General features: G+C 25.1%; 1 protein-coding gene across 2 annotated transcripts in view; it reads left to right on the top strand.

The window, feature by feature from the left end:
• LOC136989974 (potassium voltage-gated channel protein eag-like) overlaps nucleotides 1-27,396 on the top strand; it is a 62,109-nt gene that overhangs the window by 21,447 nt on the left and 13,266 nt on the right. For both annotated transcript variants that reach the window (XM_067288286.1, XM_067288285.1), the window contains exon 2: nucleotides 13,276-13,509. In XM_067288286.1, coding sequence (XP_067144387.1) covers nucleotides 13,276-13,509 — 234 coding nt within the window. The remainder of the gene's footprint in view (nucleotides 1-13,275; nucleotides 13,510-27,396) is intronic.

The raw sequence follows: 27,396 nt of genomic DNA, 5'->3' as shown, positions 1-27,396 counted from the left end.
AAAATATATTTATATTTATATATCATGGAAATTGTATATAAATAATCGTACAATTTTTAAAACATTTTTAAAGTTTTATTTTAAGAAGTGAAAATCCGATAACGACTGAGAATCGTTGTAAGTGTTTAAAAAAAATCATTTTTAAGACATTTTTCGCAGCTTAAACGATATTAAAATGAGATTTTATTATTCTCAAGGCCCATAATTTCTTGTAAATTTCTTAAATTTTCGATACTTCTTTTACAATTTATCGTCAATAAATCTAGAAATCCTCAAAAATAATGCGGTTTATCTTGGACAAAATCGAAGAATTTTCTTATATTTTTAACCGATAAAATTCTATTGATCCATATAAATTCTTATAAGGAAGGAAATATATATATAAAATAATACAGATTTTGTAAATAAATTGAAATTTATTAGGAAGAAAAGAAAAAAAAAAAAAAAAAGACAATTTTCAGTTACAATAAATTTAATTTGCATGAAAGTAGACACTTTTACGTATTTTTTCCGATTGTGTAAATGTTAAGAGAAGTTGTAAATTATTTTTATACAATTTTATAATTGTAATAAATATAAAAATATATTAAATTTTTATATTGTTTTCGTTTTTATCCTTTAATTTCATTCTTAACTAAATTATCTCTTGAAAGATAATTAAGGCTATAAAATATTTCTTATTCTTTAATTAAAATTAATTATTGAATATATTTTAATGTAAACAATAAAAAATTTTTTTTTAATTTAAACTTGTTAATGTTTAGTAAAAGAAAGAAAAATTTAAAACAAAAATAATTTTAAATAAATGAAATTTCATAATTTTAATTAATTTGCTATACAATTTATTTAAAAAAAATATATATATATATATATATTTTTAGCTAATTTAATTAAGTTATAAGCCAGATTTAACTAGAATTTTTATACATTTAATGTTAAAATTTGAAGAGAAGATTAGTAGATTGAGGACAATTCTAGATTACTATAAATGATTATTATTTGCTAAATATACTTAAAAAAAGTCAAATAAAATTGGGTTTTTAGGTCAAAAATGAAATTAAAACGTGCCATACCCTAAGCATTTAATGCTCTTGTAATGCTTTTCGTATATAAATTTATATTATTCAAAATGTTTCTTATAATTTCTAAAAAAGAAATTCTTCCAGAATATATATATATATATATATTTCAGGCATTTTTAATATGAGAATAATGTTTATTGATAATTTTTTTAAACTTTTTATTGTAGAAAAACTGGCTTTATAAATTAAAACTTAATTAATTAATTAAAATTTCTTTTTAATTTTATTATCAATATTTCTACATTTACTAAAATGTCGACGACCTTTACATATCATCCATTTACGATTATCGTTGTCATGGTAACTGATCCCTATCAAGTGATACTATCCTCTTTCGTCTTGCCTCAATTAAATCCAGAAGTGAACATTAAAAGAATAATAATAAAATTTAACAAAAAAAAAAAAAAAAAATGTGAAAGAAGACTGTAAAAGTTTTCAATCATACAAAGCTCTCTCCAGAGTACAGAAATAATTCCATCTTATTAAAGAATCCCTATAATATTTTGTTTCTAAATTGTTAAATATTATTTTACTTTTAGTTTGAAACTATTTAATAAAGAGATTATAGCCGTTATTATTAATAAGTCATTTATATTATTGTTAAATTACTTGAAAATTTCTCTTAAGTAGATGCAAACAGTGCGATTTAATTTCTCTATAGGTGTATATATCACAGTTTTTTAATGATATTTTATAATAAAAACTGTATTTTTGAACATAAATACTTTCGAGAAACTATTTAGAAAGTTTATTTCATTATATCCTATATTAAAAATAAATTTATTTAGAAAGATAAGAGCATTTTACCAACGACTTATCTTCTATTTTTAAGCTCTGAAAAATAAAATATAAAATAGTAAATTAAAAATTTGATTTTAAATAGAATTTTAAATAAATTAAAATTATAATTTTAACAGTTTTTATAATCAAAAGACATTTTCAAATTTATCAAAATGAGATCCTACGCTTTAGCATCGCTACTTTAGTAACAGACTAATAAAAGTGGATTACATTTGTAAACTTTGTACATCCAACCAATTAATTAAATGAGACATTAATGCCAACTCATTAGTTATTCTGTTTGTTTCAATTATATATTTTAGATGATGGAAACTAAACTAAAATTAAATAGGAAAAAAAGGGGGGTAGCTGCATACATAAAAAATAAACTTACATTACTGAATTATTTATTGTTTAATTAATAATATTAAGTCACTAATTTATATTTTTATTTGTGAGAACTTTTATAGGTCATTCTTGTTATTTTTCTTGAACTTTTACATCGTCATTCCAGTTAATATTTTGATCCTGTCTACGCTTTATTCGTTATCCTGTAATCCTCCTATTCTTTATCTGATCCTACAGAAAGAGCTTATACCTTGTAACAAGATAAATTTGTATTTTCTTCCTATTCAATATTGTTTACTATATTTATTATTTTTCATAGAAAATCTTTGCAATATTTTATCTTTAATACACTTATATTTATATTATTATTTTTAATATTAAAGATTTTAGGTTATTTTTTTAAAATTTTAACAATTAAAATTAAAAAGTACAACCAATTTCTTGATTACTGGCCGAAGTTTAAATACAAAGGATTCAATTGAAGTGTAAATTGAAGCTTTAATAAAAGGAATTTAATGGAAGTTTTAGAGAAAAGATATATTTAATGAAGTTCCTACTTTGAAGCTTTGATGCAAAGGATTTAAATGATAACTTACTTCAATCTTGAATCTTTGAAGGAAAGGATTTAAATGATGCTTGTAAATTGAATCTCTGAAGGAGAAGATTTAAATGATACTTGGAAATTGACCTTTAAAGGAAAGGATTTAAATGGTCCTTATAATATTGGATATATAATAAAGAAATTAGAATAGAATAAGTTTATATACAGTTTCAACACAAGATATTATAAATTCTTATAAACTTTTATCAGTTTGATGGAACTCGCATCATTATTTAAATGACATTGAATGAAAATACATTACATCGTTATTATTAACCAGAAACTGTTAAAACTGTCGACTAAAATTAGATAGAAACACGTGGATCTAATTAAAATGACATATATCCATTAACGAATAAAATTCTCCCTAAATGATTGTCTAAAAGTTTCATATATAAACTTAAAAGATTACAAGACGATACATTTGATCGAATTAAAATTTGTAAGCAAACTCTACAAGAAGTGAATCAGAAAAATTTAATTATATCATCATTGTTATTATTTGATCAAGTAGAAGTGAGATAATTATTCGTAATTTTTTCCCCCGAATCTTGATAATCAATTTTCCTTTTTTAATTAAAGAAATTAATTAAGATAACAAATAGGTTATTCTAATAAACGTCATTTCTGATCGATAGAATCGATTAATTAAAAATACATCATAAGTTGAAATATGGATCGATGACAGGATCGATAATTTTCTATCTATCACGCCGTTAATCATTATTATAATTATGAAAAGAGTTGGTTTTAATGATTTTCTTAGATCCGTTTTTATGAAAAGAATACAATTTGACAGAATAAAAATATCACATTTCAGATTTTATTCTTATTTTTTTCGCATTTCATTATCATTTCTAGTCATTACATCTCTGTTTAGTTAAAGAAAATGGATGGAGAGAACCATTTTAAGTATGGAGAAGACGATTGAAATGATATTCTCTTGAAATCTGATGGATTAAAATGATGTAGGAACACTTAAATATGTTCAAAATTACTTTTTTGTAGTCCAAAAATATCTCTTTTTACACATCTGTACAGAATTTTTATTAGGATGCAATGGACATATAGAGATCACAATGTTAGAAAAAGATGAATAGCCTTTGTACGACAGGAATTGAATATACTTTCACCAGTTTCATATTAATATTTTCCTTTTCGGAGTTTGGTTTAAATGTCATATTTTCTACAATTTTTAGAAAACCTTTATCATTGTATCGATTTTTTAGAATCTGTTTAATAATATCTTATTTTTTTCTTACCTTCGTATAATTTCCTACCTGCTGAATTGACTATCTAAAATGCACAGAGTTTTCTTTATTGACAAGCAAATAGTTTAATCTATTAATGAGTAATCTTTTTATTAATTAAATATCCATTCTGTTGTTTCCAGAATAGAATTTTAGAAAATAAAGAATTTTAAACCCATCTCGTCTGGTGAAACTTTAAAATTTTTTATTGTTTATATTAAAATATATTCAAAAATTAATTTTAATTAAAGTATAAGAAATATTTTACAGCCTTACTATTGACATATTATGCTATAATGCTTCAGTATTGCCCATATATGATTATGATGGTCTGGATCGGGTTCGAATCCTCATTTCTTACTGCGCGGTATCTAAATGAAAAATACTACCACAATTCATGGAAATATTCATAAAAGACGAGGAATATCGGATATAAATAAAGAATAATTAAATGTAGCTTTTCACAGTTTGTCAAATCAAAATAAATTCAATACAATTACAATTTTTCTATATTAACTTACAGAAAAATTTGCGCAATTTTTAAAATCCAATAAGAGTTAGACTCAGACATAAGTTTAGTTCTTATAGATAACAATGCAACTTTTTATCAATATTTTATCTTCTTTCTTGGAATAAATATATAGTTTATTCACTACGATTTATATTTTTGGAGTTGTTAATCATCATATTGTCATTTAGAACTTGTCTTTCTACGAACCCATGATTATCGATCCAATGGCATAAGTATTTCTACAGATAACAAAATTATTATTATTATTTTTATCAGGAATTCTAGTAGCTTTCTCTAAATAAACGTGCAGTTTATTCATTAGGATGTAACAATTTATTTCCTTATCAGAGGAGCTTCGTAAAGGAACGAAGACCACGTCTTCACTTTTATTACACAAGAAGTTTACTTTTTCTATCGACAATTAGTTTTTTCCTTGAAAAAATTCATGATTTGTTTTATATTGTTTATATATTTTTTTGAATTATTTATCACAGTATTTTGTAAATACTATGATAAATAAAGTAATAAACGTTATAGAAGCATATATCTTAAATTAATTGATATACATTCAAAGAAATCAATCGTAGATTAAATATGCTTTGCTTAACGTCTTACATTTAAGTATATCACTGATTAAAAATATATTCTTTTTTTAAAATTTCATAAGGTTAGGAACCGGACCTTTAAAACTGAAGCAATGGGTTCGTTTCTTACCTTACAGCAAGTCATTTCTTTCTATGAATGAAACTACAGTTAATAACAAAGATTTATATTACAGGAAGTATTATCATAATTTCTCACTTAAATAAATAAGTCATAAAGTTTTATATCTATTAAATTTTCACTCTATCACAGAAAAATAAAAATAAATTCTTCCACATTAAAATTCGAATCATTTCTCAAAGCTATAGTTCTTAATTACAGTTCAAAGATTATAAATTTGAAAGAATTTAAATTATTCGCGAATTTGTTAGATTATAATAATTGCTTTAACGGGGGGAATTCCATTTTAATATGAAAATTCCAGATGTTAATTATGAGCAAGTTGCTTGTCACAAATTATATTTGCAATATGTTGACAAAGTCGTAAGATATAATGCATTTGTGATTCTAGTTAATAATAGATCTTACACTTCATCTAAATATTTGATAAATTCCTAGTTTACTCAGCAATTATATAAAGTTTCTAAGAATTAATATATATAAATAAACGCATTTATTAATTACGGAAAAAGTATTTTAGAATAAATAATTAAAAAGTAAATTTCTAAAAAACAGAAGAAAGCGTGATGATATGAAAGTATCTCAGGTTCTTGAAATTTTTTTTTTAAATGTTAATGATAAAAGTACAAATTAATGCGTGCAAATTTTATTTAAAAAATTATTTAATTTTTTCATCATTTTTTTGTAATTAATTTATTTAAAAAATATGCCTTAAATATCAAAGATATGAGTTAATGTCGGATGTATAAAAAAACGGTCGCATTTGTATTAAAAAATACGTAGATTTTTTTACGTGTTTTTAATCAAATATGTCAAAAAAGTTTACAAATTTTTTCTATATTAGAAAGTATAATTATTATTATTATTATTAAAATTAATATAAAAATATACTTGAAAACAATTTCCATATTTCTGGTACAAAATGTATTAAAATATTTAATGCATTTTGTGTAAAAAATGTACCAAAATGTGCAAAATTTGTATTTTAGATTTGATATAAAAATATTGACACATTTTTCAAATTTTTTTTAATATATTTTTGGTAGATACTGTCAAAAAAATCCGACAAATTTGCATAAAAAAGATGTCAAAGATATGCAAAATGTATTGAACATGTTTTAATATCAAAAAGAAGTCATCTTGTTTTGAAGTTTTTTGATATAATTTAGAAAGTAGTTTAAGAATGTTTTAAATATTTAGATTTAATGAACTTTATTTACTTTTTTTTATTATTATTCCATTTTATTTGAATAATATATAACACAGAACGAATAGAATATAGAAAATGTTAAGGGCGATGATAAAATTTCTGTATTTCCTTTCGAAAAGATAATTAGAGTTTTCAAAATGTTCCACTTTCTACTAAAATTTGCACATTTTTATTGCATTTTTTTACAGGTTTATATATTAAATATTTAAAAATTTAAATTGGTTTATAACGTTTAAGATCATTATTTATCCTAAAATTATTCATAGAATAAGGGCATGTCGTTGTAACATAGGAGATTATGGTGAGTTTCTAAGAAAATTTGCATTAATTTTTGATGAAAAATATTAATTTTTCATCTAAAATTGTAATATAGATAAAATATAATTACGTATGAATGTTATTTGCATATTGTTAATCATTACTCCAGAGAGTTGCTCTACTTTATGTAAAGGTTAATAACAATGTTGTAACTTTATTTTATAAGTTGCATGGCGAAGGTTCTGTGAATAATAATCATATGGAAACAGTGAAATTAGTTGATTAATAGTTAATTCGTTAAAATATATTTAATGAGTTTATTTATTATATAATTGCATGATCTCTATATTATAATAATTAAGATGATCGATAACGTATTGATATTTTCGTTACAAAAAGAATATTTATACATTACTCGAGTCACTAAATTTATTGATAGTAAATAACGCTGAAAAATTAAGTTTTAGTGCTATAAATCCAAAACATTAAGTTCAAGATCGAAGGATGGGAATCAAGTCAAGTCTTTTGATACTCAAACAAACCTTTTTGTTTATTATTATACTTATCTATATTCAGTGGCGCGTTATCTTATGAGCAAAAAGGGAAATTTCCTGAAGTCTCCACCAACAGGTGCCACAAACTAATCTTTATAAGAAAATAATTAACCCGAAAAAAATGTCTGAAGTCGACACTGTACGTCCTAATTCAAATTTGCTGGACCCTACGAAGCTACAACGTGCCACTGATCTATAAAAAATACGTATGTACGTTAGGCAAAGGCCTCTATACCGTTCAACGTATCCTCACCAAATTTGGCAGGAATATTCTTCGATATCCTAAAGAAAATACTGTGAGGACCTCACTCCCTATTAAGTCCGAGATGTTTTCTACTGTTTGTAATTTCATTATTATAAATACTCAGGTCAATAAATGTACATTTTAGTTGCTAAGACCATTGTTTTTTCACCCTCTCCCACACCCCTGAAAAACCCGAGCGAGGCACACCAACTATTAGTTTATAAATTACAGTTTATATTTAAGTATTACTTATTCAGTACCGAACAAAAGGGTCGACTTGTACTATGTACACACACTACATTTCATGATTATTAATATACTTCTATTTAATGTTTAATTATTTAACACACAGTGTGAGAACTAACAGAGAAGCAAACATATTTTATAACGTTACGTAACAGTTAACGGTATAAATCACAAGCAACGGTCAATTTATAAGCATCTATATATTGAAATCTTTGTATGTAACTTCACTATATCGACTATTTATATTGAGATTTCATATTTTAGTTCATAAAATATATTGGATTTTTAACTTTACGCTATTGAATCGTTAAGTTTCCAATTTCATTGCATGTATATACATTTTATACCAAGGCAATCCAGTTCGGATCAATAGAAGCCACAAAAAATCAGCGTGCATATTCTATGTAATAATACCCTCGATACACAGGAAAAAAGTAATATTAGGTATTCGCATAAATAAATGTATTAACAATCTGCACTTGATCAATGTAGCCAAACGATCAATTCCATCCCATAATATTATATAAAGTTGACTTTTGAGAAGGTCGATTGATTTCTTGAAACATCAATCGGGAAAACGGAAGAAAAACCATTAATCTTCATTGATATCGATTAAAAAAAATTTTAAAACCCTAAATATTTTTATATTCTATTCAATTTTTCTCTTCAGATTTATTCGCTTTTTATTGAAATGAAAAATCTAGAAACTCATTTTCTAGAATAATTAAAGGAGCGAAAAATGACACGTTCTTGGTTTAAAAAATAGATGAATTTCTTAATTAAAGTATTGATTTTAGTTATAATCCGTTCGATATAATTAGAAATATATACATATTTACGTTTTAGTTTCACGGTTATCATCGTGGGCTTCAGTATAGGGGCAAACAGGGCACTTGCCCTTTTCTGGGATCGAGTAAAAATTTCTACAATTTATAATCGTAAAACCTTACACTCTCGTCTATGAGACGTTTTCTCTGTCTTTTTGTATTCACGCAATGGTATATTTTATAATTTACTTATGAAAAAACCCCCCAAATTTAAATAAAAATTTATTGATGTAATAATTTGTCTCCAAGCTTTGCTCCTCCTAGAAAATTTTCTTTGGGCGCACATAGTTATCATTATTATACAGTGCATTTTAGAGTAAACCTGAGTCTAACTCTTATTGGATTTTAAAAATGGCGCAAATTTTTCTATAAGTTAATATAGAAAAATTGTAATTGTATTTAATTTATTTTGATTGTACAAACTGTGAAAAGCTACATTTAATTATTCTTTATTTATATCCGATATTCCTCGTCTTTTATGAATATTTCCATGAATTGTGGTAGTATTTTTCATTCAGATACCGCGCTGTAAGAAATGAGGATTCGAACCCGATCCAGACCATCATAATCATATATGGGCAATACTATTTAATACTGGAGCATTATGGTATAATATGGCAATAGTGGACAATAATGGAGCATTGTTTCCTATCTCATGCGGGTCAGACCCAACCCATAATGGGATTAATTATGGCTAATTATGCATTTGACAATGTGTTAATTAATCAATCTTGAAATTAATGCATTAACAGACTACATAAATATAGAATATTTTTCTCAATTTATTTCTTTATTTTCTTGAAATATTTTATTCTCTGGACGGTCTAGAAAATAATTTTAAAGTAAATAAAATCAGTTATGAAAAAATTAGAGTCGCGCAAAAAATGCTGGAAAATGGCATGTTTTTTGAAGTTATATATAAAAATAATTAAAATAATTATGTGTATGGTAATGTTAAAATGCTAATAATTACGTGATGATGCAGTTTAATATGAGCATAAACTATAAAATAAATTATAATACGAGAAAGGCAAAACATGTACTTTGCAAAGCATAGGGCAATAAATGTTCTTTGTTTTTTTAGATCTAGTTAAAGAAGTGTGTCTCGACAAATCAATAATGCCGTAAACAACTTCCTAAAACAGTATTCGTTTCAAATAATACACGAAAATAAAACATTTAATTCGACAATTATGACAATTAACCTTGATCTATGTAAAAGTTTATTTAATTAAAGTAATTATATTTATATCTTCTGATAATTAGTAAAAATTTCATTATCATTAATTAATATGCAAAGTTTTAAATAAATTATAATGGTATTTTTAAGTAATTAAAACGGATGTTAATCTATTAGACTCTTAAATCTACGTCTATAATGGTTACGACGTTGTTTAAGGGAGATCTTATTTCGTTGAAATCATTAAAATTTAAGTACAGATCACGATAGATAATTTATAAAGATTAATTTCCTTAGCTTCTGTATGACTCTAATGTTATTTCTTATAAGCCAGGGAAAGTATGAGGTTAATTAAGGGTAAAAATAATTCCTTGCTTTGTTGTTACCATATTTTAAAAACAAATAATTAATTAATTAAGGGATAAGCTTTATCTTGGATCTGTAAAATCCATTCTAGTTAATCTACATCTCACATACACAAGAGCCATTGTAGTTTCTAATTTTATCGAGAGAAAGTCGATTCGAGTTGATAAATTTCCCGTACTTCACCTGAAGAAGAAAATTTATCTCTTTCTACACAACTGTTGCATTCCCGTTCTGATGCACCTGTTGTCGATTTACAGGTGAAAAGAGAATAAGTATTAGCAATCCACTTAAACTTTTATCTAGTTACAAAGTCATTTTTCTTTTATTTTTTAACTATTTTTTTTCCTCCTCTTTCACGGGTTATTACTTTTATATCGATGGTTTATATTGTCAACGTCTTGTTTGTCGGTACGTCTACAACTTGTTCTAAATCTCCATTAGCCATCTTGTTGAGAAATAAAAGAATATATATATATAATTTCATTAGAAAATAAATTAAGAATGAGTTTCTATATTATATATATATATTAAAGTGATTTTTTCGCTTTCGATCGATATTCCTTAACAATATGGATCATTTAACTGTAGAAAGATTGATACCATTAAGGAAGGTGTATCTGACAGGAAAGAGTGTTACATAATAAATATATATATATATCACTGGGTGCTGCTGACATTTCGTACGAGTTGTCTACAAAGTTCTCGAAGTGCAGACAATCAGATAACGTGTAAAGCCCATTGTAAAGATAGAAAATTACGTTTTTTGATTTTTATTGATTCTCTATGAAAATTTTTATTTTTATTAATTAATAAAAACATATAAATGTATATAGAAATGTCTCAGTTTTCCTAACTAGCAGTGGATGCATCCCTCAGGAACTCGAAAGGAAATGGTACAATTTTTGAAATCTTAAACACACAAAATATGTAAAATTTTCAATTTTTAACAGAGAAATTCTTTAGGAAAAATTAGAATTTATCTTAAAAGTCGCTCGACGTAGTATAACGTCTGCAGCCTCGGGTCTACAGATCACGTGAACGTACTGTTTTCGGTCTGTTTCAATCGATCATATATTGAAGCTCCTATTATTTAATACCCCGAAGATCACGTGACTGATTGCAAAATAACCTCCGTACGAATATGTACAAACAATAATATTTATTATACAAATCATAATAAATTTTACTATTTATAAACGATATTTTTCTGGTTATTTTCACAGCCATAAGGTTAAACTCCACAAACGGTAGATCTCAATCCCTTTATTATCTTTATTTCAAATAATTGTACGCTCTTTTAAGATACAAAAATGTCATTTTAAATGTATAAGATTAATAAATTATTCGTCGTACAACAAGAATAAAATATTTTATAACAATTTCTTATGAAGAAACCTTAATAATGATGTAAAAAGTCAAACATTTTCACGTCAAAATGCTGATATTCCTATTCATTTAGATGGTTTCTGATAGTTATACATACAATTTCCTTATCTAAATCTAAAAATAAATTAAAGGAAATGATTTTCGAATTTACATTGAAGGGTTTCACTCGGAAATTTGTATTTATAATGATATAAAACTTTATAAGTTGATAAGAAGAATATGAACATTTTACTAACTTCATTTCGATAGTTATATCCTTCATTTATACAAACAAATAATTAAATTTTTTAAGTGAAGAAAACATTATATATTCATTGTTTAAGTTGTTACATGATGGAGTTTTATTATAACTTTCATATAATAGACCTTTTTAAAGTATAGTTATTAATAACGTTTTTCTATTCATGCAGGAACTTTAAATTATTGAATATCTACTAAATAAAATATTACAGTCAAATCTCTAAACAAAGGCCACTAACAATGGCATAAAAATGGCCGCTGTATTGTTGGAAAGTCGGCTTTAATAAAAATTTGACTGTATATAATTATTAATATTAATAATTTCCAACATTTTTAACCGTAATATTATTTATAAAGTATCATACAGGTAGCTAGCTACCTGTTGAAAAGTAAATTATAGTATTTCTTAAGAATTAACTTATTAAATAATTTTTTGATGTGGATATTTAATTATTTTATTATTATTTTTAACGGTTTTATTTAATTTGCTTTATATAATGTCCTCTAAACTTGCAACTCGAATTTTGAACAACTAAGTTCGATGACAATGCATGTTAATGATGTTTCAGGGGTGGGCCCTTCCCACATCCTTCCCATACCGAACAATAAACATAACCAAATGTAGAATTTAATCGGTAATAACATTTGTAAATGATACTTTCAATAAATGTATGTGTAAATGCTTCGTAATGATTATATGGGGAGGATGGCTCTTCCCCAGCATTTTTAAAAGCGTATTGTTTCTTATTATATATTGTCTAAGTTAAAACTTCAGTTTATTTGGATTTTATTGGTTTTTATACTTTTTTAACAGTCGATTTTAACATTTCAATGCAATTTATACAAATTTATCTTCTATAAAATCTGCATTATTACAAGATTTTGAAGAGAAAAATCATTTAAAAAAATTCCGTTAATTGCTTAATTAATTTATTATTTTTCTTATTAAGAATTTTTTCAGATATATTTAAATATTTAATGATTTTATACGGGTTACATTTTTTTTCTTCATTTTAATATTTTATCAAAAATTGTAAGTAGTTTTTTTTAATATACATAATTTATTTAATTAATGTAAAATAAAATTTTAAGTGCTTTAAAATATGGCTCACATTTCACGATTAAATTACTTACTAGTACAGAAAACAAATTTGTATTTTAACATTTTAATGAGCATTTACATTTTATCCGCGAATACATTCAAGCGATTTAAATCTAAACAAATCTATTAAACTGTAACTAACAACGCTTCAGGAAAATTCCACCATTATCCGAAGCTGTAACCAAAAATTCCAATTGCTCAAGTGCTTCAAGGAAGAGAAAGAATACACGTTGAATGTTTCAAAATAAATTCTTTATTTAATTAAATTTTTAAATTTAATATTAATTTACTTGTATGAAAATATATTCTCTATAAATTGTTTATTTTATTTTATTTTATTATTTATTTATTTATTTTTTAATTTTAGCTGATTGCAGTTTTCTTCTCGCAAACGCTCAGATTGTGGATTATCCAATTGTTTATTGCTCGGAAACTTTCTGCAAAATTTCTGGTTATAATCGCGCTGAAGTAATGCAAAAGAGCTGTCATTGTAGTTTTATGTATGGTGAATTAACTGATAAATCGACCATTGCAAAAGTAGAAATGGCTTTGGATAATCAATTACAAGATCAATTTGAAATTCTTCTTTACAAGAAAAATCGTAAGTTATTTCTCTTATTATTATTATTATTATTTAATAATTAGGTAGATTTTACGTAATCATAATCGTTTTTATTCATCTATTTAATTATTAATTTAAATAAGTTATTTAAAAAATAATCATTATTAAGCACGTTCATACTTCTCGACAGTGGAAGTGTATGGAATTTATTACAAGATCCTTTACTAAGTTTCTTTTAATGATGTACTTTTAAATGTCATACATCTAGAAGTATCCTCATTAATTTTATTGCAAGATATCTTGTAAAACTTTAAAAATATATATCTAACTTTTTTAAATGAAAATTAATAATTGATCTGTTTTTCTTAAAAATTCATAACGTAAAGAATTCTCGTTTTTTTCCTACATGAGATGTAAAGAAAACTGAAGTTATTTTAGAGAAATTTATACAAAATATAATTGCCTCCATTAAAATATCAAATTTGTAGTGTTATATACTAAACAGGTTGAAGAATTATGCATTATTAAATACGTAAAATAATTTTATTTGGAATCAACCCCAACATATCAAATACACACAATTTAGTCCATAAAAAATGATTATAGTAAATTCAGTGAAAATATCACTTAAGTATATTTCTGTTAAGAGAATTCTTTTTATTTTCATTATTTTTAAGGAAATAAGAAATTTTAGACATGTTTACTTATGAGAATTCACCAAGAGTTAAACTTTAAATGGAACCACAAATGTTACTTTAATGTTATTTTTTATGACTTTTAATCGAAGAGTTTCCTCTCCCTTGATGTTAGTTTTTAACCATAACATAACAAAATTTCGATCAAAGTTGAAAATAAGATTAAATATTTAAGTCTAGAGATCGGTGAACCAAAAGCTCAAAAGAATTTTTATATGCAATTGTAATTCTAGATTTAATATAATTTCTAAGTAACTTCTATCTTAATAATCTTTAAACTACAGGATATAAAGATATTCTATATCCTACATAAGATACAGGCTTACTGTAATAATCCTTTATAGAATGAACTGTCTATAGGATGTAAAGTAAGTCTTACTTCTTTAATAAAATCCTTAATTTTCTGCAAGGACTACCTACCGTAATAATAGCCCTATTTTTCTATTCTTTGGAAGATAACTACTGTAATACGTCGATTTCTTTTATTGCTTACATCAATAAATACTTTAATAACTTATCCCTTACAAAAATAATTGCCTTAATACTTTATATTTCTCTTAATCCTTACAGAAAATTAAGATATTTAACAAAGTTCTCTTATATTCCTATTGCTTACAAATATTTAAAGTATCAAGTTAGATTTCATCCTCTACAGAAAATTAAGGAATGTATTAAATTCCTTACATTCTCGTTAAGAAATAAGAAATTTTACATCAAATATATTTTATATAAAATCATTTTTATAATTTTCTCTCGCCATTTTCCAAGCAGAATTTAAAGATGATATCTTTGTGACAAATAGAGAGAAAATTCCAATATGTCGAAAGATAAGAATTTCTCAAAGAAACGTTAGAAATCCCTGTTTTATAGCAAATGGCTTTCGCAGATGTTCATCATTCTCCGAATTGTAAAAGATGTTACATTGAATAATATCTTTTATTCTGAAAGGCTGATAAGAACAGAGTGTCGGAATATCGTTTCTTTACAGTTATAAACCCAACTTTCCAAGACTATTTCATCACCATTACAAATAATAAAATAAAAAATAAAATAATAAAATACCTGATATTTTTCAATTCTTATCCGGACATAAGTTGTTTTTTAAGGTTTTGGAATGGTTGAAAAATTGTTCATCCGTTAAAGAAAAAAATATGTCAGATAAATTGGATCCAAAATTTCTCTCTAGATAACGTGAGAAGAATTTTATCAAAATCGATTTCTTTTAATAATAATAAAAAAATTAATATTATTAGAATATAAATTTAATAATAAAATTATAATTAAGTTTCTCATTTCTCGATATTTAATAGGATTATATTTAGTTTATATAGCATCAAATACCTTGAAATGATGCGCTAGATCATTTTCAATCCACGTTTGCAACTTGTTGATTTTAAGAGTTCGTTCACCCCGTCACTAGGTAACGCACGTCATAGACGACGTCATCTATCTACCTACCACTCATTAATTATTCACAAAGAATTTTTTTATTTTATCTCGTGTTTATTTTTCGCTCCATCTCTTTAGAGTGTTTACTTATCGTACTGTAATATATTTTTAAAATGTAACGCATAAAAAATTGTTGTGGTAGTTATTTAATTGGATATTTTAAATTATTTTTAAAATTAAACATTGCTAATGTTTTCGTATATAAAGATGAATTCGATAATGCTTTAAACACAGAAAAAAGAACATGTTACTAAAGGCAAAAGAATGAGTTTGGTAGGACTGATGAAGAAAAATTGGTGGGTATTATCTGTATAAAAACAAAAATGAGACAGCTGTTGGTTACACAAGTGCAAAAGCTGAGGCTATAAAAAATGAGCAAGGCACTATCTGCATAAAGGAAAAATGCCTGGCCTTGGATAGGCATAACGGAAAAAATTAGCAAAAATTATTGTGACGTCTTGCCGGGTTGCAATTTTCAATCATATTTTTAACTTATTTAATTTAAAATATATGCTCTCGATCTCAAATTATTAGTGTCTTGCCCCTGTACATCATACTTTTCCTCCTAACAACAGAGTCACGCCGGTCATTTATATAACTCCATTCTGGGGAAAAATTTTTGAATTGAAATGATCTAATAAATCGGGGCTTCCTACCCCTAAGCTTACCATATCTGGTCTCGACTTTCATTTAACACCGTTCTCAAGATTAAAGGACAGACAGACAGACACAGGCAGTGAGAATTTATAGGTCTACAATTTTTTATTTACAATTCCCCTTGAAAGAAGTTACATAGATGACTGGCACGCCTCTATTGCTAACGGAGAAGTATGATATACAGGGGCAAGAAACTACTAATTTGATGTGGAGAGCATATATTTTAAATTAAATAAATTATAATAAAAAATGTGATTAAAAATTGAAGCCTACGTCACAATAAATAATTACTCGTATTATATATAATTTTATTTGTGGTTATTAAATAGCATCGATTTATTGTTCCAATATGTGCAAATGGATTAATTATGTTTAACTCAATCTTCTTTCTGTCTTTTCCCGGATCTTCTTGATTTCCACTGCTGACCTTAATAAGATCAATACTTCTTGTCTTGTCCATGATTCAATATTCCATGACCTAGATCTAAATATTTTCTTTGTACATCTAAACACTATTTATAGAAACTTTGTTGTTTTAAATGGTCATACTTAACTTTCGCTTTCTTTTCTTTAACAATTAAAATAGTTTCATCGCAAACTGGCTCGAAGGGAATTAAAAATGGGGTGGAAAAAAATCCAAAAATTTTTGGTCAATGTTTACTCATGTTATGTATGTAAATCACGCGATAATTTCATCCGAAACGTCACGCAAATCTTAAATAACCAAAGCGTAATTATTATCGTAACATGTGTAATTCTCTATAGTTAATAACTTCAGACCATGTTTGTGTGTCTAACCGTCAGTTTTAAAATAAACTTTAATTTTAAATTTTTAATTTATATTTTTTCCTCTCTCTCTCTCTCTCTCTTTTAATTTATATCTAATAATAAATAATAAAAATAATAGTAATTATTATTAATTTATTCATTAATATTGATTATCTCGTTAAATTTAAGTGAATAAATAAATATTTTTTAAAAAGTGAATAATTAATCTTAATCCCAAATTGCGCATTTTCTTAATTAATATTACGAAGAGTAAATTAACTCTCGTTAAATAATTAATTACAAAATTTATTTTGAATGTCATTTATGAAGAAAATTTTGTAGAAAGATCATTTTAATATTTTGATTTTTTAAAAAATATTTTTTTACAAATTCAAATATAAAACTTTCCTTGTAGTTTTTTAATTTGATTCTTTCTGTATGAGGATAACTAAATGTAACTAAGTTCTTAGAAAGTATTTATTGATCAAGTGATAATCGGATTAGAGTAGTTACCCTTTGACAAGAATCGATTTACTTGCTGAAAACTTTAAGATCTTTTGTTGATAATAGGGTTTGCCCTTTTATGTTCTACTTCATCTTGAAAATAAATGTTATACATGAAAATTAAACGTCTCTTCGTTTTCTTTATTATCACTTTTCCCTGTTATACTTTCAGAAGAAAGAGAGAGAAAGAGGAAAAAAAAGAGAAGCCGTAAATAAAAAATTACATTCACTCTCGTTTTACTTTGTTATTAATTTTCTTCCATATTTCTTTTTTTTTTAATTTCAAAAATAAAATTAATAAATATTCTTTTAATATTTCTTTACGAAAAATGCATGAGTAAAAATTTTTAAATCTTTATATTAATATTATTACTTTGCTTATTTTATTTTTCAATTGAAGAACGTGTTAAATTAATTTTTCAAGTTTGTGCGAAAAGCATTTCTGAAGTTCTAAATTTGCTCCGTATTTTAGGGCAGAACGTAAAATAATTAATGGTATTAAAGGTTGAGAATTATATCTGCCCCATGTTTGTAGAAATTCGGCAATTTTCAACAACCAAAACTGAGTTAACACGTTCTTGCCCACCAAAGGTGTTCAATTATTTTAATTTTTATTTAAATATGTAAATAAAAATTAATTTTTTTCATTCTATATGTTTTACTATAAAAACTTATTTGCATCCACATTTAGTATAAATACATATAAATTAAATATAAATATATATAAATTAAATATATAACTTTTTTTAATGTTACGTAGATGAAAAACTTTTGAATAAATTATTTATATTCTATTTTTTGATAAAATATATGAATGAAAATTAAACCTTGCTTTAAATTGCTCCTTTCACCTTCAGTTTTACTTTTTATAAAATATGCAAATGAAAAATTGTCTTCGGTTTTTTCAGACTAAAAATATTTTAGTTTTACTTTTTATTAGAATAGAAAATGTGCGCGGTTTTTTTTTCATTTTTATATTTTATTTTCTCATAAATTATATGAAATAAATTAATAATTAAATACTTTTTCTTCGTGTATATTTATTAAATTTATTTATTCTTATAAGTTCTTTTTTTAAGTGAAATAATGAATGACAATTTAATATTTTCACGTTTACTTACGTCCGGTTAGTTTATTCAATTATCGAAAAGGAAAAGAGAAATGTTTTCAAATTGAATTTTTATAATAAAAATGGCATACCTTAATCCAAAAATATTAACTTTTCGATGCGGGTGTGTGTACAGAACACGAAATGACTTGACTTTTCCTTGTTATCTTTTTACCAGAGGGCGATTAATACTCAACTGAAGAAGACAGAAATCTTAACAGTTAATATAAAAGAAATTCAACATCTCGGTACAAATAAATTCAATTATTATTTTATTTTTTTTCACTTAAATTTCGAATTTAACAAAATTGAAAATTGTGAATATAATAAAACAATTATTTATTGTAATATCGTCACAATGCTAGGCTGTCATTTTAAATCATTTTTAAAAATTTATTTAATTTAAAATATATGCTCTCCACCTCAAATTAGTGGCTTGCCCCTGTACATCATACTTTTCCTTTAACAATAGAGTCGTGCTGGTCAGCTGCTTACAGGGGAAAATTTTTAAATTGAAATAACATGGCTTTCGGTTTGTATCAGAAGTTCATGTGTAGTTAATCAGGCCTCCTGCCCTAAGGTTTCCAGACGGACAGACGAACGACAGTGAGAATCTATAGCTCTACAATATTTTCAAATTGAAGCCAAAAAATTGAGATTTTTTTATGATTAATTTTCATTCGGAAATTTAATTATCACCATATAATCGATTATTCTTTTTTCCGAGGAATATAATATAGTTAGAATTATGTATGATTAATTAATCGTAACTAATTCGATTAAGATTAATACGAATGACATTAAATTGACTTGTTAATGCATATTAATAGCACCTGCTGTTCGTAGTGTATCAAAATATGTGTTTAAACTGCAGGAGAACACGTTTTAAAGGCGATACAAACATCCATGAAATTGTTTCTACTCAGCTTTGTTTCTTGTAGCAGTAAAATGTTAAGTTTCTTCATTCGAGCATATTTAAATAGTTTTAAATATAGGCTATAAGTATAGGGAATATGAAAAATATTTTACGTGATGAAAAAGCTGTTAGATTTTTACATAATATTTAAATATTTATAGAATATTTTGTTATTTCAAAGTGATAACGTTATGATACAAGGCGAAAAATTTATACAATTTTGTTATGCTTCAAGTTGCTTAAATTTTTTCTGCATTTTTAGTTAGGAATTCCCTTCTTAGAACATTATAAAAACCTGATATTACCACGAAATATTATAATTTTTAATTCATTATTTTTCAGACTTAATTGAATGAATTCTAGAATTAATCGAGTACTAATTTAATTCAGCACTTCTCAGGTTTAGTTCAGTTCTATCCATGTTTAATCCAGTAGTTTTCGGGTTAATCAATTGCTTTTCAGGTGTAATTCAATGCTTTCAAACTTTAAATATTACATTTTCAGTCGTATCAACCTGTAAATGAGGTTGCAGACGTTCCGATTTTCCGGGATTTTTCCGGATTTTTTCCGATTGCCATCTAGCCACAGGAGAATTTTACTCTAAAAACTGCTCCTATAATGAAGTATCTTTTTCTATTTCCACATTTAAAATGTGGAAAAAGTTTATACTTAAAAATACCTGAAAATCATTGCATTAAATACAAAAATAGACAATTTTTAAAAATTCCTTTGTCAAATCTATCTTATTATCGAAAATACGTTTACTATTGATTAGTCAAATTACATGTTGTTCCGTTTCTAGATTGAAAATACGTGATGAAGTTTCTATATTTACGCTCGTATATTATTACTTTCCTGTTGTAAACAATATAAACTAAATGGTAATAACAGTAATATGAGAATCGTATTATCTGTTCAATTTTGTTTGTTCACAATGCATTGCAATAATAATATCTCTCGCTCATCTTCGGATCCAGCATCTCGATAACATATTAGAGGAAGAGGCTCATAGATCTCTAATGAAACATTCGATCTCATCGTATATAATCATCCAATCGTGTAATTTTTAATTAAATCTTTAATTACCAAGTTTATTTAATTGCTTACATAAATTACATAATTGCTAAGTAATCGTTTCCTGCATTTTATGGTCGTCACTCTTTGTTTTCTAATAACAAATAATATTTCTTACATGCTGAATCGAACGTAAAATATTTCCACTTGTCATATTGAAAAATAAAATAAAATAATAACAAATTTTATTTATTTTAAAGAAATTCCATCAGGCGATTTAATGTCAATTGTCGTGCAATTTTTGCAAATTATGGTATTTAAGAAGGGAGAATAAGGTTTCTTCGCCCTGTTTTCTCGCTGATAGTTACGGAAACAAGTATTGAATTTCGATAAAATCAAGAGGAAAGTGTGTACAGTAGGAATAAAAAAGATATCAAAGAAGAGACAGGAATTTTCTGTTTTATCAGATCAAGAAGTTAAACGAAACAGCGTGAATATAACAACAATATTAACAATTTATCACGTGTCGAAATGACAATTTTTTGAAAGATATTTTTTACCAGAAACATTTTAGTATATGTACTTAATTGGCATGTTTATATTCTTTTCTAGTAATTCTTTGCACTTTGAGTTTATGAAAAATATGTTTACAGAATTGGTTTTACTCTATATGAATATATATATATATATATATGTGGAATTTCAAGGATTGTTCGAGGTAAATTTATTATTATTATATAAATTTTTCAATAGTAAACAGTAATAATTATAAATTAAAGTTTATCAAGTCATAGAATCGATACGTCCGATGTCATATATTAATTAAAGTGCCTTTAACTTATAACATTTTTAAAGTTTTATATTAATGGTAAAAATCAATAAATCTTTAAAATATATCTTTAAGTATGAGAATATTTTATATTATAAAATAAGGCATGCAGATGTCCTCAATAAAAATGATCAATCTAAATTTTGAATGAGATTTTGTAATCCATTATGAAATAAAATAACAAAAAAATATATATGTATAATCATCTTTCAATTTTCTTTTTGTAACCGAAAGAAAATTTGGTAGTAAAATGATCTTTCCAAAGAAAGAAAGGAAAAATAATAATAAAAAAATTAGATATTTAAATGATATCAAGCCAATTTCTTTTATGTAAAGTATCTTATTTCATAAAGTGAGTTCAGTAAAAGTCATGTAGAGATACACGTATAATTAAAAATAAGAGTAATTTCATTGAATATTAATTTAAATTTAGTTTTCTTTATTTCTTTTTCTTTTAATTCACTTTCTAATGAAAATATAATCAAATATTTATAAATGATTTTATATAACACGCATGTTAATAACAGTCATCTTGGCATATTTTACATTTTTTTTAAACTAAAATTAATAAAATTTTATATTAAAATTTATTTGTTAATATCAAAATTATTTAATTAATTATTTTTAAAAAGTGCTGATTGTGATTTTTCCCCTCTCAATTCTCCCTTGATGAGTTAAGATTTCCAGTAATTTTACTTTAAATATAGTGAGAAAAATTGAATAACTGGATAAGTTTTTATCGCTAGAAATATGTCTTTCAATATTAGTTTAATATCTTTATCGATCCTCTTGTACCATGTGCATATATACATGTACAGAAACTGGCAGATTAAGTTCCATACGAAGAAAATTACTCTTGTTGTGTGGTGTATATGGTAAATATTTCAATTCTTTACATTAACTTTTTTTTTAAAATAATTTCCTGATTTATTTTTAGAGAAAAAAGAAAAATATACATTTCTATTCCTTCAAATCAATATTCTGTAACAAGAAACATTCGATTTGCAAGTACTTAACTAAAGTAAGAATGATAAAAATTGTTATATCTAAAAAAAAAAGCAATTTGATTTATTTTCCTTAATTCTTTCATTTAGGGATATACAGAAATATATTTTTTCCCTTCTTTTTCATAATCTTATTCTTCAGTTTTGATACTTAACAATAACAGTAACACAATTTATAAGGGATTAAAATAATATTTTACATAAATTCTCTTTAAAAATCTTTTTTTTTTTTCATTCATAAAATTACAGTTTTTATATATCTTATATCTTAATTTTAATGTATTTAAATAAGTGTTACTAATCAACTCAATGTTCTTTAAATCCTTTTAAAGTAGATATTTCCAATTTTAAATTAAATTTACATAGTTTTTAATTAAGTTTTTCTTAAAGAAAATAACAAATTCAACTGTAATTTTTGATGTTTAAGACAAGTTCTTCGCCATTTTTACTTTAATAACTCTTCACATTTCGTGTATTTAACTTAATCGATATATATTTCTTGACATATTTTAGAATTTATCATATTTTATATATTATTTGTATTCATAAATAAATGTGTATTTAAGTGACAGGCTTTTGATTTGTGTTGACCTACTTGACTTGGTTCAATCGAAATATTTGCCTGCAGGAAAGATTATAATAAAGAGATTTTGTATCTTAGTTGAACGATTTGATGCCAAATTTTGATTTTCTTTGTGCCTTACATTTCTTTCTCTTTTATCTATACAATAAATAGGGGATTGTCAATGTTACTTCAACCATATTTTTTAGATTTATTCTTACATGTTTTATGTACACGCACATACAAATAACGAAAATAATATATATATATTAATAGATAGGAATGTCATTAGATAGATTGTTTAAAGACATTTTTAACCTTTAATCTCACCGGATAATTAAAAAATCAATGGAAAATGAGAAATGAAACTCCTAATGCCGATGATGCCCATTTTACTCTACATCTCCGACAATCAAGGTGACCTTAAACTCGGAAATTGGTGATATTGACGGTTTACGCTTTATGACACAATAAACGATTTAAGAAGAAGTATTTTCTCGTATAAAAATAGAATTATTGATATCATTTGAATGAATAAGTCAAATTTTAACTTTAAAAGTTATTTCTATTGATCAAATCATTTAAGAAGTGCAATTAGAAACTTGAAAAAAAACAAGAAAAAAAACAAAATTTTCTTTTGATAAATTACAGTTTGTTGATTCAATCGATCGCCAATTATTTAAGGAAAATAATTTATAAAAATCTTGAAGAGAATTGTAAGAATAGTCCACCTCCTCCGAAAACATTCGCGTGCTCTCCATTAAAATTGCATTGGAAAAAGAGAAATTGATGATAAAGGATTTTCTTTCGCATCCATGCTTCCATCACTATGTCAAATAAAAAGTAAATATTGTAAAAAAATAAATAAAAAAGTAAGATTAATTCTGTAGTTAACAGACTTTAGTTACTTCAATAATGATTCTTCACTTAATCGAACTTTTCTATTCTTAATCAAACTTTGCAAAAATAATTAAAAGCAAATTATAAAACGAATAAAAATTTCAATATATATATATATATATATATACGTTTATTGAATATTTTCAATTATTATTATTATTATATATAATAAATATATTTTTAAACAGAATTTTAAACAACGCATAATTAAAATTTTCGTGACACTGTCAAATTTAAAACATTTTCGTTTTGTCTGTTAAATTGGGTGTGTCTAGATATTATTTCAGGTAACTTTCGAGACGTTATACTTATTTTTAATGATTTTTATTGGATTTTTTAAAATTCCATCCTCGATACATTCGAATAATGTCGTGTGTCTTTCGCGTACCAACCTGTTAAAAATCGATAAAAGATTATTAAAACTGTTTAGCTATGATATGTTTAACGCGACTTTTGCCACACCCTGTGCATTCAAGAATTTTATTATGACTCAAGAAAATGCTAAATTAATCATTTAAAGTATTTTAAACGCTATAATCAAGTTAAAATTAATATAGAATCGTGTTTTACTATTACATTTTAGTTAATGATTATCATTTAGGATGGAATGCTGAATTTCTAACTGTACGGCCATCTGTGGAGGATGATTGTAACTAGATTATCATAAATACGTTGTAGAGTGACTAAAAATCGCTATTGTGATCGAAAAACAGCGTAGTTTTTATGATATTCGTTATTTTTTCGTGTTACAATATGCCATTCTACAGCTCCTAAAATACTTATTGGGATAGAACATGTTGAATGGATTTGTAGTTTATATTATCGATATTATCAGAGTAAATATTAATTATAAATTAATCTGAATATTTATTCTTATACTGTTATAATATCAAGAAACCATTATTAATATAATTCACAAGTAAATTCTACTTTAAAATTGATATTGTGTTAATCAAACACTGAATATGTCTGATCCCACTTGAGATATGACACATGACTCCTCCTCTATCTCTTCATCCTCTCGACCTTTAACTACCAAAATTTAATAGCCTTAAAGTCCCATATATAGAAATAAACCTGCCAAGTTTCAAAATTTTCGGTTCCAGTCCTGAGATATAATACAAAATAGATGCCAATATACATACATATATACAGAAGGGGTTTTTAAAAAATATTTTTGGGGCTCCTGGAGTGTCAAAATGCCGAGAAATTCGAAAAATAAAAAAGAAAAAGGATGACCATTTACCATACTTTCCCTATATTATATTCGATAAGAGCCAGGAAATATTTCTATGATTAATTGTTTTCTTAATTGTTAAATTTACCACATGGTATGTAGAAATATTTACATAATTATACATAAACCACATGTTTAATGATGACGATATTAAATATAAGGTATTATCTTATGATATTCTTGTCAAAGTTATAATTATTTAATTGTAATTTTAATTATAGATGTTATCCATCCTTGATAATAATAATATTTGTTGGTCTAATATTCTTAGTACTACATTTAATATTTAAAGATGTTTATGGAAAAATACGTGTCTATCTCTCTCTCTCTCTCCATATTATTACAATATTAATAAGATTATAATGAAGAATAAATAATAACATTATTAATAATTCTTTCCTATAATACATTACATATCTGCAGAAACAATGTGTTTACATTGCTTATAATTTTTATTGTAGATAATAAATATGTCTGTGAAGCTTTCAACCGTTGATATTACAGAAAATCGAAGATATCTTCAATTGGATTTAGTTTTTCTAAAGGTGTTAAGTATCTAGAGATGCTTTAGATATGCTGTAATGATAAAAAAACAAAAAAATAATAAGTCTAAGAACAAGATAATTTTTAGATTAAAATTCATGAAAGATGAACTGTTATATTGATTAACCTATTCCATTGTTTGATTATCCTATTCATGATGATGTTTTATTCAATAAGACTTTAAATGCTTCTCAATTGATATTATACGAGAATTTTACATTGCAACCAGCAAAAATTTTTACAAGAACGAGTAAGATTTTCTTAAATGAAATAGCAACATATGATCTGTTGCCATTTAAAAAAAAAAGGTCGTAAAAATATATTTATAATTTCTAAATAGAAGAAATGAAAGAAAGCAATTATTATAATGATGCGGTTTTCGGATAAGATCGAAATTATCGAGTTAAAGCAGCTGAACTAATGCGGTTTTATAAATGGAAAAATGTCGATTTTTCTAGCAAGTACTCGTACAATTTGTGGCTAACTGTTAGAAATGACAATTGAAGCAAACAATCCAATGAAGAAACAATTGTTAACACATAACATGAAAGAGAAAAAAAAAGAACACAAAAGTTGGATGTGTCCTTAGTTGAAAAGCAATAGATTAAGTATTTGCTGATAGATAAAAGACAAGACTTGAATGTAAAGTTCTATCCCAGACGTTTGATATCTGTATATGTTTGGAACCGTTTCAAATTATATAAGGATAAATAAGGAATTCCTTAAAGATAGAAAAGAAATATATTAATTTAATTGTAAAACAAAACCCATAATTTAATTTAAAACGTATTAATTTCTTAAATTATTTGTTTACTTATTTATTTATTTTTTTTATTTTGATAAATGTAGTTAATAAGAACACACTAGACTTCATGATAAGAGACCAATTCTTAAATAAAAGCTTTTACTGACGAGGAAAAAAAATTATACGTTAGTAATTTATCAATTTAAATTAATATGAATAATGAAAGTATCATTTGCGTTTGTTCATATTTGACATGATTTTCATCAATTATACTTAATTTACAAGCTTTCGTCGTTACGTAATTATTAATGCTATAAAATCCACGATGGCTGTAAAAAAAACAAGCTCAGTTAGATATACACGTCGTGATTTTTGATATAAAATTTAGTTTTTCTATTAAATATTTATCAAAACAGAATAGAAATAATTACATTACAATTTTGCAGCGTTTTACTACAAATAATGCTGGATTGTATAAATCGAGAATTTATTGTACCTATACACTCGAGTTTAGACTAATTTGAAACATCTCTTGCACAATTACAAGTTATTGTCAACATTGCTATTGTATATAGCTGCCATTTTAAGAATTTCAACTCTTCTTTAACAATAGGTCATTTTAGTTTCATTCGTCGGTTTCAATGCCTGAAGTAGGATTAGATCCATTGAAAAGAATGAAAGTGAATAACGAGCAATGCTTTAACCTTTTCATTCAAAACGATGCAAAAATTAATGTCTTTTTACATTTTGCTATTTTACTTTCCCTGCTCTTATGCATATGACACGAGAAAGTATTGTAGTTTCGTCAAATTTGACCCTCCGGAGTTTTTGCAAATCTCCACGTTTTGAGACCCCTGAAGCCAAAAAAGTTAAAAAAAAACAAGGAAAAAATTCCATGAATATGTGTGTATGGGTATGTTAACGTCCATTTCGTTTAATATCACGGGTTTGGAGTAAAGATTAAGAAACGAAATTTGGCATGGTAACTCGTAAAT

Source organism: Centruroides vittatus, unplaced genomic scaffold (assembly GCF_030686945.1).
Source record: "Centruroides vittatus isolate TY-2023 unplaced genomic scaffold, ASM3068694v2 scaffold_861, whole genome shotgun sequence".
Taxonomy (NCBI): Eukaryota; Metazoa; Arthropoda; class Arachnida; order Scorpiones; family Buthidae; genus Centruroides; species Centruroides vittatus.
The sequence above is the reverse complement of the archived record's forward strand: the minus strand, read 5'-3'. Positions and strand labels throughout refer to the sequence as shown.